The 15,403-nt window shown below is 41.0% G+C and overlaps 1 protein-coding gene across 1 annotated transcript in view; it reads right to left on the bottom strand.

Moving 5' to 3' along the window:
• LOC108230990 (astrotactin-2) overlaps positions 1 to 15,403 on the bottom strand; it is a 268,258-nt gene that overhangs the window by 162,096 nt on the left and 90,759 nt on the right. The window contains exon 4 of the mRNA XM_017407677.3: positions 5,953 to 6,105. Coding sequence (XP_017263166.1) covers positions 5,953 to 6,105 — 153 coding nt within the window. The remainder of the gene's footprint in view (positions 1 to 5,952; positions 6,106 to 15,403) is intronic.

The following is a 15,403-nucleotide window of genomic DNA, read 5'->3' as shown; positions in this document are numbered from 1 at the left end:
CCCGGCTTGCAAACAACAGCCATAATATCTGTGTTTGGTCTGAAAAAAAACTAAAGACAGCTGAATGTGAAAATGAACGTAGTATGATCTTCGTTGTTTCGTCTTTCCTTTTCCCAACTAACAGACACACACAAAACAGCCCAGAATACTACTTTCATGTGCTACTTCAAAGCATCAATTAAAAAGAAGAAACCCTATATAATAACCATAAGGTTATCCTTGTCATAATGAGTCAAAGTACTCGTTGTGACACATCAAAACACTACCACTGCTTCTAGCTAGCAAATGAAGATACAATAATGCCAGAGTGGAGATTCAAATGCACAGAAGTGAATGCAAATAAGGGAGTACGTTCTTTTAAAGTGCAGATTGGCAATGTATCCTGACAAAATGCAGTTGATTGGGTGACTACAGTGAAAATGTAAATTGCTGCACATATATTTGCTTTAGTTTTACAAACGCGTGTATTACCAGGTAACGCTTCTTGGTCTCGACAAGGAGGTTAAAGGAGTGTGTCATGAGATTATAGATAGGATAAGGAACCAAATATGCAGGACATTGGAAGCAGAGATTGTGACAGCAAAAAAAAAATTAAAGGCACTTGGAGAGCGCAAATCTTGGCCAAAGCTGTAGCCCCAATAAAAAGTACTTGTGACAACTTCAACAATTCCTGCAAATTTCATGAAAAGCTGTTCATTAGTTTTAAGTAATCTGGCAACCAGACAAACAGGCAAACAGACCAACCAACACTACTGAAAACATAATCCTAATGGTGGAGGTAACTAAATAAAATTAAACTAGCATATTACTCACAGCCTTGCATGCCAGAGTTTAAACAAATATCTTCTATGATCTATTAGCACTGAAAGCATGTGTGGGTGATGACTCTCAGCTATTACCACACCAAATCTTACCTCAGTGTCCCTAAAACTGACTGAGTTATAGCCATTATAGCAATTTTTTATAGCAAGCAATAAAAAAATCATCCAAGCAGGACAAGAACTCTTAGAACTCCAGGAAAAACAAAACAGAACAACAAAACAGGGACAACGAAACAAATGGACTCACAAAAAAAAAGGGGAAGACAGGGCCATTTATTCACACAGTGGGGCTGATGACAACATGGGTGAAAACAATAAAGATAATCACAGAAGCAGACCAGCAGGTAAGTACAACAAGCAGCATAAGACGGGGACAGATACGACTAAAATGGGATGAGAACTAGGGAAAATACAACGAGGCCTAAAAATGCAACTAAAACCAGAAAAAACAAGAGATTCAACAAACATAAGAAAACAGAGCTCATACCAGAAACCAACACCTCAAAATACAGAAAACTACAGATTCTTATTGTTCAACTCTTTTTTTTTTTTCTTTTCAAACTGCCATGTTGTTACTTTCAGATACAGAACAATTCGGAACGTTGGGCAGGAAAAAATCTCTGAGATATTCCAGATGCGACTGTTGCTTTTAGGACTGACACGGGCAAAATGCCTCATAGTGTCTGTTAGACCTTTCTTAGAGGGAAGTGGGCAGCCAGCAGCGGCTCACAGCACTTCCATTCCCAATGATTAGATCCAATGCTCATACAGCACATTCACACAGCTGCAGTAGAACAAACAAAAGAGCTTATGTATGCATTTAATTGCATCACTGCACTGCATGTAGAAAATAACCGACCTTTCTACTGACAGCAGATTGCAAACAATTATCTCAGACAGGATAGGAAGAACTAAGTTACCAGTCTTCACCACCATTTTTATTTACATTTATGCCTCTACAAACCCAAGTAGCTTTGCATGACATATATGTATATATTCAGACAATGTGTTGAGGATGACTCTCAGCTTTCAGCTCTGAGATAATTTCCTAACAGACAGAGTTGACAGCAACAATAAATGCCAAAGTTCTAAACTAAAATACTGTGCAAAGTGTAGTGCTTAAGGTATGTGTTAGCGATGATGTTCACCTACTACCTACCACACCAATATTTACCTCAATATCTGTAAAACTGCACGATTTACTTTTTGCCTTTTCTGAGTTCACTTGTCTGTGGTGACCATCTTGTATTGGGTTAACTCCAAAAGGTAATCAGTTGTAGATGGACATCTAATGATTACTTTCTGCGAGTTTCACTAAAATCTGTCAATTGGTTCATGAGATATTTTGCTAACAGACACAGTTGACTCCAATAGTTATAGGCGAAGTTTTAAAAACAGATCTCACTCAATCAGTTTATCCTCGGAGTATATGTTTTGAATGACTTTCAGCTACTTAACCACAAACTTGTAGCTCATTAGCTGTAAAATTGGCTGAGTTGCAGCCACTTCTGTGTGGCTGTAACTCAGCCACACTTAAATCAAGCTGACTCCAACAGTTAAAGAGTTATAGATATACATCCAAACATTACTCTCTGAGCGTTTCATTGAAATCTATCCACTGATTCATGAGATATTTGCCAACGCTACAGACGAGCGAACACACACACAGACGCGGGCAAAAAACATTATCGCCTTCGGCAGCGGGCGACAAAAATGTGTCTAAGAACTGCATAACAATGACTTTTTTGCATAAGTCAACAATTTCTCAGAGTCCAGGTATAGGATGGTGCACAAAAAAACTAGGGCAATATATGCTGAGTGGGAAGTAAGAAATGCTGCCACAAAGCACATTTTCAATACTCGGGCAAGGGGACAGTAGGAAGAAAAAGTATATGAACAGCTGCAAGGTTTTGCTGAAAGGACAAAACTGCTGCTCCAGTTTGCAGGTGACTGAATATTCTGTTGGAGATCATCACTCAGGTTTACGATTAACTTACGAGTTAACTTTATTAGGAATGGACATCCATACAAGACACATCTCTAAAGATTTGCAAGAAATCTATAACCAAGTTATACTTTGGGCTTATAGATTGGCCTTTAGTGGTAGTCTTTGTCCTCCATCCCAAAGGTATAAAGGGGGGAAAAAATAGCATTTTCAGAAAATTGCTGTGTGTGCTGCTGGATGCTGACGCCCCACGCATCATATCCTCACAGTACCTACTGTTTTTCCTCCCACGCAGACACCGAGGACAATAGCTTTCCTCTTGTGCAGGCAAGCCAGCTGCCGGTGTTGTCAATATTGGTGTGTTAACTCTTTGATCGCAGTGTCACACATCTTCACTGTGCTACAAAACAACTGTCCCGACGACGACACCGTCCAGAGTGTGCCTCCCTTAATTTCTGAGCGGGTCAGATTCACAGGGGGACTCAACTCTGAATGCATGTTTGCATAGCCCAGATAAGATGCTAGAGAAGCTTTCTTTAAATTAAATATAAACTCATCTAAGCTTTAAGACGCTTTTAAGAACCAGGACATGTAATCTCTTATGACTGAGGAGCACGCTTCTCTGTGTTTAAAGAAATGACTGGTGCAATTGTCAAGTTAGCATTTAAAGCTGCTTTTATTCTATTAATCCTGAATTAACACTTATGATGTTAGGTATGAATTTAGTTGTTTAAATAACATTTGAAACCATACGCCTGTAAAAATTAAAGGCCTAGAGTTCCCTGAAGAAATCCACATCGCCTGCTGCCTTTCATTCAGGGGTTTCAGACTAAGATCATCATATGATAAGAAATGAGTTGTATTCATTTTGGTCAAACCTTGAAAATAATGTTATGTACAAACTCATGCAGTTTTGTGAGATGTCATGCTCAGAGTATGTGCTATCAGCCTCCACAACATGCAATTTTAGCTCAATGTCTGTAAAACTGACTGACTTATAGATATTTTTTCTTGGTAAACGTTGATTAACTACGGCAGCCATCTTGAATTGGATTGACTCCAAAAGTTAATCAGTTGCAGGTGTACATCCAGTGATTACTTTCTGAAAGTTTTGTTAAAATCTGTCCGGTGGTTCATGAGATACTTTGCTAGTAGACACACATGGCTGACCCAAACAGTTACTGAAGTTGTAAGCTTGTAGAGATACATCTAATGATTGATTCCTGAAAGTTGCATCAAAAACCATCCAGCGATTCATGAGATATTTTGCTAACAGACCGATTTGGCTTTAAAGGGGTAATAGCAAAATTTTAAACAATGTTCTTGTACAATCTTTTAGTGCTCAGAATCTGTGCTGGGGATGAGTCGCAACTTCTTCCACAGCAAATTTTAGGCAACAGTTATTGCCATTTTTGCGCTTTTATGTTCAGATGGCTGCGGCAGCCATCTTGAATGAGATCCACTCCAAAAGATCATCAGTTTTATAGATGTAAAGCCAATGATTATTTTCTGCAAGTTGCATTAAAATTTGTCCAATGGTTCATGGTATATTTTGGTAAAATACAGCCTAATGAAAACACATAAACACACACGGGGCAAAAACAATATCAGCCTTTTGGCTCCAGGTGAAAAAAAATGAAACTAGCATCATGTACTGTATATCACTCACATGAATTGCAGTTGTTCATCTCTGTTATGTCTTGTAACTTCTTGTAAAATACGGCAATAATGTGCTGCTTTATGCCATAATGGTTTTACATAGCGAGATCAGCGTGATATAAAGTTGTGAAGAACATTTACCCCACCACACTCCTGTTTCCCTGCAAAGTTTATTATTGGCAACAAACTTGCAGCCACTTACAGAAGCTTCCGCCATATAACTTTAGTGGCAATATGCAAATACAAACGGGAGATAAGGGACAAAGCAATGCAATTATAGCTACTGGACAAATAGGTTCAACCAAGGTTTAGTAATTAGTAAAGCAAAGTGTCTGCCTGGCTGCAGCTTTTGCTACTTGGCCTCGGCCTGGAGCACTTCTTAAGGAATTTGCAATGCATTCACTCCACTTATGCAGCTTTGACCCTTTGAGGTCTGACAGCTTAACTTTTCCCTTTAACCTCAATCCAGCTAAGTCATTTTTGTAGGACTAGTCAACACTCAGGAAAACTTTTCACCTTTTCATTACACATTCCTAAGGAAGTCATTTTACTACTGACATTAGGAAGGACATCCCTCAGCCATGTCCTTCACAGTTTTAACGTTTCATGAAACAGTAGTATCTTTGCTCTTTAAGAGAGAACACACGGTAATGCTCATTTAAATCGTCAGCGTCACATAAGACAAGAACAAGCAGATGTGTCCATCATCAAGTAGGTAAACACTGTGTGAAGCAAAGATTCTACTTAATTATGTCTTACATAAAATGTAAGAAGTTCTTCTGCATCAAATATTAGTAGTTCACAAGAAGTTGTTAAGTTAAAAGCTTATTATTCATACTGTTGAATTTATTATTATTTGCTCTTTGATCAAAATGACTGATGGCACGGACTGGTCTGATTGAAATTATTGTATCAAGTAATAAGCTCTATTCATTTCTAGTTTCATGAAAAAATATCTCAAGCTTACAGTCTTTTGAATAAATGGGAAAACTTGTGGAAAAACGTTGCTTTATGTGTGCTATTAAACACAACAATCCTCAAAACACTACTGAATTTTGATTATGAGCAATACATATATACCAGTATGATACATATAGGTTTCTTTAATAGTTAAACACTAAACTGAAAAATGCAGCCCTTTAGAACAAAATAGATACAGAGGACTGTATTGTTCAGCAAAATGAACTAAAAGTCTCACTGTCCTTCACAAAACATGAGTTTGACTATGACAATATTGATATTTGTCATCTAAATAAATCTTAATCATTTGAGCAAAATATTTTCCATGTCAATAATTTCCACAAAATACAATGTAAAGAAATAATATATTTCAAAATTACTTATAAGCCAACAGATAACTTGGTTTCTGCCAAAACAATACAATATATATGCACAGTCAAAAAAAAAACGGTTTGGTATAAGGTGCAAATTAAAGATAACATGCAAATATGATAAATCATGTTGCTTACAGTGTCTGTAACCTTGTGACAACTAAACAGCTAAATTTTAAATGACTTTGTGTCTTACCTCTGATGTGGCTGGAGACCCTCCGACGGCCTGTCGATGAGCTGTGCACGGCGTGCTGGTAGTGAGACATGTTTGTTGGCGTGTTGGGAACACGGAAGCTGTCCTGGAACCTCTGCATCAAATCCTCTACTGACTCAGTGTTTGCTTCAATAGCTATACAAAAAATAAAGAATAAAAAAAAGATGACAGTCATGACAAAAGGCTATAAAAAAATCACTTTGCAGAGATTGAGACACACTCAAGACAATGTGAAAATCCATAAACAGATACAAACAGGCATACAGTTTATCCAAAACAGCCTGTTTTTACCTCTTTTCTTTTTAGGGAGGATAATAGATTAGGACATAAAATACACTGAGAGCCACTGGGCAGTTCCACTTAGATGCTGTAAAAAAAAAAAATCAAACAAAAACAGCATTGTCTTCTTTCTTTTATTTTTTTCTGCCCTTTAAATGATTCCATCAATTCAATATTGCCTCATCTCTACAGGGATCCTGCCAACGCTTCCACTGATTGTTCAGTCTCACTCTTCCTGATGAATGACTCCAAAACAACTAGCTGCAGGGAAAGAGTGGGGGCAGGGACAAGAAGCTGGCTTTACCTTCTTCTTTAACAGTAGGATATTTAAACAAATATATAAAAAAGGATGGAGAGGGTAGTGTGGAGATTTTGGACAGGGTTCATTTTTATAATTGTATGTAGCCATAACATACATATATATATATATATATATATATATATATATATATATATATATATATATATATATGCAGCCTTTTTTTTTTTCAAAGCCTTCCTCCCTTTATTTAAATCTATATGCATAGCCAGATGAAAGCTTGAAAACAAATGAAATACCCATTCCAATAGATGATGTTAATGTCAAAATTAACAGGTACTTTCACAAAACACTTCAAGCCAGGATTGTCATGCCTTCCGTCCATCTGTGTGCGATTTCTGAATGGACAGAGGCGGCATAGGGGGTTTCAAGCCAACCCAACGCTGTTGCACCTTTGAGCTGCCAAGCGAGGCAGTAACAGAGTCGTACCAGTCGACGTGCGAAAAGGTACACCAGCTTTGCAGCCACAAAGCTGTGAATCAACCACCTGGCTGTGGGATTTAAAAACCTAAACAACAATAAACAGATTCATTACAGAGGAAAAGATTGATGATGAGGCACAGCAACTTTACATTTACGTTGTAACGGAAGAATTTACTTAACTACAAAACTAATCTCTATACTGAGCTAATTCATCAGGTTTTCAAACTTGTATGAGGGAGTGACGTGCCCTTTTTTGGTTATGTGAAGCCCATTTTATATCTGAAAGCTCATGTTTATAAGGGATGTGGCCAGCTCAAAGAATGATTTATGAACAGTCTGAAAGAACTTGAAGACAGGCTGCTCTTTGTGGCAATTTTGCAGAACGTTTTGTGAAAGTGTCGAAAAAAGAAATTGGATCTCGTGTTAACCCCTTCCCAAAAGTCCACAGGGATGCCCTAAAACATTTCCCTAATCCCCCATTTTGGAAAGCATCTCTAAAAGTTAAAGTTTTTGCCTTATTAAAAATGATTGAACGTAAATGAGCCATACAAATGCTGCAGAAAAAAGTTGATTTGGCAAAATATTTTGCTAGTGTGGGCAGGGCCTCAATATATGCAAGAGTCACATCTGCAAGCAGCATAGACTTAAAGTACAGACTTTGTGACAAAAAAAAAAAAAAAACAGTGAAAAAGGCTCTACTCTCAAACTTCCAGCACGTAGCCATCTCCAAACAATGGGGTCATTTATCACCCCTAACACCAGTACCCCCAGCCTATCATCATCATCTTTTGATCTGTCAGTTTGGCTCTGAGGTGTACTCTGTCAATGAATAATGGTGATATGTTGCTCCCAGTCAACGCTTATCATGCATGCCAATGAGCTTGCAGGAACAGAAAGAAAAAAGATGAGGCAAACACAGGTCAAAGAGGCAGAATTACTCACATTTGTCGTGATAGTTACAAATGAAAACAGTGCCTGAGCCCATGCTGTTTGCTTCATATGCATACGCTATCAAAGCAAGACATATAGGTTTATATGTATGTGTTAGACTGTGGAATACTGCATTTATTTCTAAGAAATACTTTCATAATTATTATGATTTAGCCCCGCAGCCCAAAACAAATCAAATCACTGTAATAAAAAGTGACATTTTTAAAGTGCATTTGTCATATATGTTTTAGTTTATCTGTTTTAGTGTCAGTTACATTTGTTCCCCCCCCCAACATTAGGAAAACAACAGAGCTATAAACCAAATGGCACTGATTTAGAGGCACAAAGAACAACCAGTGTGGGTGCACCAAACAATACATGGTATAGAAGTATTTTGTTTGTTTAAAGTGTACAGATTTCCATTTAGACATGTCCTTAATGCATAGTAGACCAGGACTCCAGTCAGTGTAGCCAGACCAAATTCTGAATGCAAGTGAAGCATACACAGAGCGTTTGACCCACACAGTTTTTAAAGCAAGCAACTCTAGTATCCATTCATTGGAATGCACTACAGTCAAAATGGATCTATACTGCAGTATTGACAACAAAAAAAAGCTTAGGGTGGTGTTTCCCGCAACCCAAAAGTATTTAGAGTATAGCCATACATGACGTATTTGTTTAACAGAAAAATTAAAGCACAGGTCCAGACTTGTCAAATTCAGGCATAAAAGTAGTTCAAGCAGAAGCGGAGAGACAGATTTTGATAAGGTTATCTTTTATTTAAATTTCTTGTTTTCTCAAAAATAGCTGGAATATGGAAACTCATAATAGATAACGTAATAACTGCTAACTTATTCAAATTTTATTTGTGTGAAATTACATGCTAATGTAGCTTTAGGGTCTTAAGAATACTTTTTAGTGTTTGAATGCATTGCTGCTGGTGTTGCTGTTTAATTGCTTTTAATGCAAGTGGTCAGTGGCTTCAGATTCACTCAGGTGTGAGGCATCAAGCAGTCATTTTCTGTAGTTTTAGGGTATTGTTGCCTTCAGCGCATGCAGCTTTGATTTGCTACGTTTAAAAGACTGAAATAGATATTATTAAGTAATTTATTTGTTGTTTCATTATTCATTCCTGGCTTTGTACAGCTCCTCTTTATCTTTTTTATGGCTTACCTAAAAGGTGGAAGCTTTCTGTCATGGTTTGTCTACGATTTGACCCACAAGCAGAAAACTCACAAGACACTGGCAGTAAGTTAAAGATTTATTGTCCAGAAGGTAAGTGAAAACTGGAACATGGATTCCACTGGAACACGGACTCTTTGCGGCTCTGGATTCAGGAAGTACTTGGAGAGGAAGAGGTAAGGTTAGATGTGGTTCCGTTTCAACCCACAGTGATCCTTTGAAGCTGGTGGTATTTAGCTTACGGGTTGTGGAGTCGGACCAAGCTGGAGCAGGTTGGCGGCGGCCGTGAACGGAGGAGAGCGGACAGGTTTCGGTCACGAATGAGGTAAGTTCCTTGAGCAGCTTGAATCTCCACTCAGCAGTTCTTTTGTTCTGGAGAATCCCCAGACTGTATTTCAGAGTTTCCTTTAGAACAACAAAACACAAGGTTAACAGGTACATACAGGGTATCCTTCAAGGCTATGATTCAGAAGTTCAGGGGAGCTTGAAGTACCACGAATGGCAATACTCAGGCGTCGACTGAGTGGCAGCATGCTCCTTATATGCCTCTCCCTAATGACCCTCATCTGATCCAGGTGTGTCTCATAATCCCCATCCACTCTCCAGAACGCTCCATGCCGCCACCTGCTGGACAGAAACAAACATACTCCACAAACCCCAACAGTACCCCCTCCTCAACGGCTGCCCCCTGGCAGCCCAGAAGATGTGGAAGGGATGGAAGCAAGGTAATCCGAGATCAACGTGGCATCACAAATAAAAGATCTCGGCACCCAGGATCGTTCCTCTGGACCATAACCCTCCCAGTCCACCAGGTACTGCCATCCACGACCCTGACGGCGAGAGTCCACTATCCGCCGTACTGTGTACACCGGATGTCCCTCGAACATCCGGGCGGGAGGAGGGGGCTTGGCTGGAGGGCATAGCGGACTGGCTAGGACCGGCTTGATTTGGGACACATGAAACACTGGATGTATCTTCAACGAGGAAGGGAGTCGAAGGCGCACAGCAGAAGGACTGATCACAGAACCAATTTCAAATGGTCCGATAAACCTAGGAGCCAGCTTTTTGGACACTGATTTCAAAGGAATATCACGGGATGAAAGCCACACCTTCTGGCCAGGTATGTACGTAGGAGCAGCTCTACGTCTACGGTCAGCAAAACGTCTGTTCTGCTCCACCGTACGCTGTAATGATGCCCTAGTAGCACTCCATACTTTGCTGCATCTTTGAATATGTTGCCGAACTGTCTTAACTTTAATGTCTCTCTCTTCTGAAGGGAATAATGGAGGTTGATACCCCAGAGCTATTTCAAAAGGCGAACGTCCAGAGGCAGCAGAGACAAGACTATTGTGGGCGTACTCTACCCAGGGGAGGAACTTACACCAATCCCGGGAGTCTTCAGCACAGAGGCAGCGAAGTGAGGACTCCAGTTCCTGGTTCATTCGCTCCACTTGGCCGTTAGACTGAGGGTGGTAACCAGATGTGAGAGAGACCTTTGCATCCAGAGCATGACAAAAAGATTTCCATACCTGAGATGTGAATTGTGGTCCCCGATCTGATAAGACCTCGGTCGGTATGCCATGTAATTTGAACACATGTTTTACGAGAAGCTGGGCCGTCTGGAAAGCTGAGGGAAGCTTACGGAGAGCAATGAGATGACAAGACTTGGAAAACCGGTCAATTATTGTAAGAATGGTAGTCATACCTTGTGATGGTGGGAGTCCAGTTACAAAGTCAATAGCGATGTGGGACCAGGGTCGTGTAGGAATGGGTAAGGGTTGCAGAAGACCCGCTGGAGCTTGGTGGGACGGCTTATTTCTGGCACACGTGGGGCAGGCTGACACATACTCCTTAATGTCCTTATACAGGGATGGCCACCAGAACCGCCGTGTGATCATGGCAATGGTTCGACTAGCTCCGGGATGAGCTGAGAACTTAGCAGAATGAGCCCAGTGAATGAGTTGAGAACGGACAGCTGAGGGTACATAACTTTTGTGGGGGGGTCCACCGGGAGGTCCGGGCTCCTTTAACTGAGCCTGCTTAATAATGTCCTCTATCTCCCATGAGAGTGAGCCCACCACACACTTCGGCGACAGGATAGGTGAGGAGTCCCGTTCGAACTCATCCTTGGAGAACTGTCTAGAAAGAGCATCAGGCTTTACGTTCTTAGAACCTGGGCGAAAAGAAATTGACAGGTTAAATCGAGAGAAAAATAATGACCATCGTGACTGACGGGAATTTAGCCTCTTAGCTGACTGAATGTAGGACAGATTCTTGTGATCGGTCCACACCAAAATGGGATGTTCGGCGCCCTCCAACCAATGTCTCCATTCTTCCAGTGCCAATTTAATGGCTAACAACTCACGATCTCCAACATCATAATTCCTCTCAGCAGGAGATAACTTACGCGAGAAAAATGCACAGGGATGCAATTTTTCATCCTCCTCAGCTCGTTGTGACAATACAGCACCAACCCCAGAATCTGAAGCGTCAACCTCCAGAACAAACTGTCTTAACGGATTGGGTTGAGTCAGGATAGGAGCCGTAGCAAATCTCTGCTTGAGATTGGAGAATGCTGAGTCCGCTTCAGGAGTCCAGGCAAACGTGACTTTGGTGGAGGTCAGTGCAGTCAATGGAACTACTGTCTGGCTGTAACTCCTAATAAAGCGTCTGTAGAAATTAGCGAAGCCCAAGAACCTCTGCAGTTGTTTCCTGGTCTCCGGGACAGGCCAGTCCAGAATAGCACTTATCTTTCCGGGATCCGACCGAACCTGTCCGCTCTCAAGGATGTGACCCAGGAAGGTAACAGATGCTTTATTGAACTCACATTTCTCAGCTTTAACACACAACCGATTCTCCATGAGGCGCTGCAGTACAAGGCGGACATGTTTCTGATGTTCAACAGGGTTTTTGGAATAAATGAGTATATCATCCAGATATACGAATACAAAAACATTAATAAAGTCTCGTAGAACATCATTAACTAGGGCTTGGAAGACAGCTGGGGCATTCGTGAGCCCGAAAGGCATCACCAGATACTCGAAATGGCCCAGAGGAGTCTTAAATGCCGTCTTCCATTCATCACCCTGGCGTATTCGCACCAAATGATAGGCATTACGTAGGTCCAGTTTAGTGAAGATGGTAGCGCCCTCCACTGGTTCAAAAGCTGATGACAATAAAGGTAAGGGATACTTGTTTTTTACAGTTATTTGGTTTAACCCTCTGTAGTCAATACAGGGTCTTAAAGATCCATCCTTTTTACCTACAAAAAAGAACCCTGCTCCTAGTGGAGAAGATGACGGCCGGATGAAACCTGCTGCTAAGGACTCGTTTATATATTTCTCCATTGCTTGCCGTTCAGGGCGAGAAATATTAAACAATCTGCTGGAAGGTAAAGGAGCCCCTGGGAGTAAGTCGATAGCACAATCGTATGGCCTATGAGGGGGCAAGGATTGAGCTGGAACTTTACTGAATGCTCGTTTCAAATCCTGATACTCTTTGGGAATGCCAGCGAGATCCTTAATATCCATTTCCTCTTCCGCACCCACCTGACCAGTAGGTGGCAGTGCGGATTGCAGACAGGTTGAATGGCATCTCTCTGACCAGGTTTCTACTCGGGAATTAACCCAATCCAAATGGGGGTTATGCAGCTGTAACCACCTGTATCCAAGAACAATGACTGGACTAGAAATGGGAAACACAAAAAATGTTATTGTCTCTTGGTGGTTCCCAGAAACCCATAGTTGCATCGGTCTAGTCTTGTGTGTAATCAAATTAAGTTCTCTCCCATCAAGGGCGGAAACACGTAAAGGAATAGACATTTCAACAGTCTCAATTCCTGCCTGCTCCACGAACTCTATATTAATAAGACTCTGTTCACAGCCTGAATCAATCAAAGCTGCCACATCCACAGATTCTTGACCAACCTTGAGCACAGCATTAAGTGTTAGCCGAGGGGTTTCTTCGGTCCCGTTTTGGTCCATCAGAACCCCCCGGTCTGATGGACCCTCCCTTTTGGCCTCGCCGAACTGAAATTCTTATTCCTCGCTGAACATGCAGCCAAAAAATGATCCGAGGCGCCACAGTATAGACATAATCCTTCCTTCCTTCTTCTCAATTTCTCCTCTGGTTCTAACTGCGTGCGACCCAGTTGCATGGGTTCCGTCTCAGGCTGTTCTCTAGCCTCAGGACCTTGGTATACTGGTCTGCGTGACGGTGATAATCTCTTGTGTGACAAAAAACTCTCAACACGTTGCTTCTTGCGGTCTCTCATACGATTATCTATACGAATAGCCAGGGAAATTAATTCATCAAGTGTCTCGGGTTCCTCACGAACCGTTAACTCATCTTTCAAAGACTCATTTAATGATTGATTAAATGCAGCTTTAAGCGCCAAGGCGTTCCAACCTGAAGATGCCGCTAAGGTGCGAAATCTTATGGAATGTTCTGCCACAGAATGTGAGCCTTGCTTTAATTTTAACAAGTCTCGAGACCGCTGTGTCTTGTCCTCATTAATGGAAAACACCATCTTAAATTCATCCAAAAACGCTTGAAAAGTGCAGCCAAAGTTGACAGGATCAGTAAAACGTGCTTCTGCCCATAATAACGCCTTTCCAGTGAGGAGACCCAAAATAAACGAGATCTTCGCTCCATCGGTAGGGAAAGACTGAGGAGATCTATTGAACACTAAGGCACATTGTAGCAAAAATCCTCCACACCCAGACTCACCTGAGTATTTCTCAGGATTAGGTGAACTGACGTCACGGGTATTCATCAGACGCTGACTCTCCACAGGAGGTTTACTCTGGAACGTTGCGCCATCTGCTGGAGAAGAAGACGGGTTACTTGTTAGTCGGAGAAGGAGTTGAGTGATCTGATCCATACGTTGATTGGTTGCTTCCTGCTGGTCATGTAGTGCTCGGAGCACACTCTCATGAGATTGTAAAAGTTGATGCTGTTCTGCCATAGTTATCCTGAGAGCTTCTGCTGGGTCTGTTTGGCCTGAGTATTCTGTCATGGTTTGTCTACGATTTGACCCACAAGCAGAAAACTCACAAGACACTGGCAGTAAGTTAAAGATTTATTGTCCAGAAGGTAAGTGAAAACTGGAACATGGATTCCACTGGAACACGGACTCTTTGCGGCTCTGGATTCAGGAAGTACTTGGAGAGGAAGAGGTAAGGTTAGATGTGGTTCCGTTTCAACCCACAGTGATCCTTTGAAGCTGGTGGTATTTAGCTTACGGGTTGTGGAGTCGGACCAAGCTGGAGCAGGTTGGCGGCGGCCGTGAACGGAGGAGAGCGGACAGGTTTCGGTCACGAATGAGGTAAGTTCCTTGAGCAGCTTGAATCTCCACTCAGCAGTTCTTTTGTTCTGGAGAATCCCCAGACTGTATTTCAGAGTTTCCTTTAGAACAACAAAACACAAGGTTAACAGGTACATACAGGGTATCCTTCAAGGCTATGATTCAGAAGTTCAGGGGAGCTTGAAGTACCACGAATGGCAATACTCAGGCGTCGACTGAGTGGCAGCATGCTCCTTATATGCCTCTCCCTAATGACCCTCATCTGATCCAGGTGTGTCTCATAATCCCCATCCACTCTCCAGAACGCTCCATGCCGCCACCTGCTGGACAGAAACAAACATACTCCACAAACCCCAACACTTTCAAGCTGAAGAAAGAAAAAAAAAAAAAACACTTTTTAACAAAGCCATCACACTGAATGCAAGCATGTTTCAAATCTCGAGCACAATAAAAGATAGCAAAAACGTTTCTGTCTGAAAATGACATTTCATTTTTTGGGGTTCTACACTGACTTTGATGCTGAAACAGATAATATACTGGAGCTGAACTCAGTTTAAGTTTTAAGAGAAGAAAAATAAATCCAACCATGATCACCATAGGTATCATTACTCCCTTGAACAATGTATAATATACTACAAGAAAAGGCAAGAAAAAAAATAAATCAAGTTAATTTATGAAACATAATTACATCAACCAAAGCTCACCAATGTACTGTAATAAAAATGAAAGCAGACAGAACAAACAAATAAAAAACTCAGTAACAAAATGAGTTATTTAACAATAAAATGCTATAAAAGGCTAGTTTTCTAAAACTGACAAAAACAATTAAGCCGAGAAAACCAAATATGTGCTCAGGTATGTCAGTAGAGGTACATAACAATAAAAGACCATTTCAAATCTTTAGGGCTGAAAAAACAACATATTTTCACTGGCCTTGATCTGGAAAAAGCCAAAACCAGCTGTTCAGATGTTTTAAGAGGTCTGGAGTTAAAGTC

Source organism: Kryptolebias marmoratus, linkage group LG14 (genome assembly GCF_001649575.2).
Source record: "Kryptolebias marmoratus isolate JLee-2015 linkage group LG14, ASM164957v2, whole genome shotgun sequence".
NCBI lineage: Eukaryota > Metazoa > Chordata > Actinopteri > Cyprinodontiformes > Rivulidae > Kryptolebias > Kryptolebias marmoratus.
This window is presented reverse-complemented; position numbering and strand designations above follow the sequence as displayed.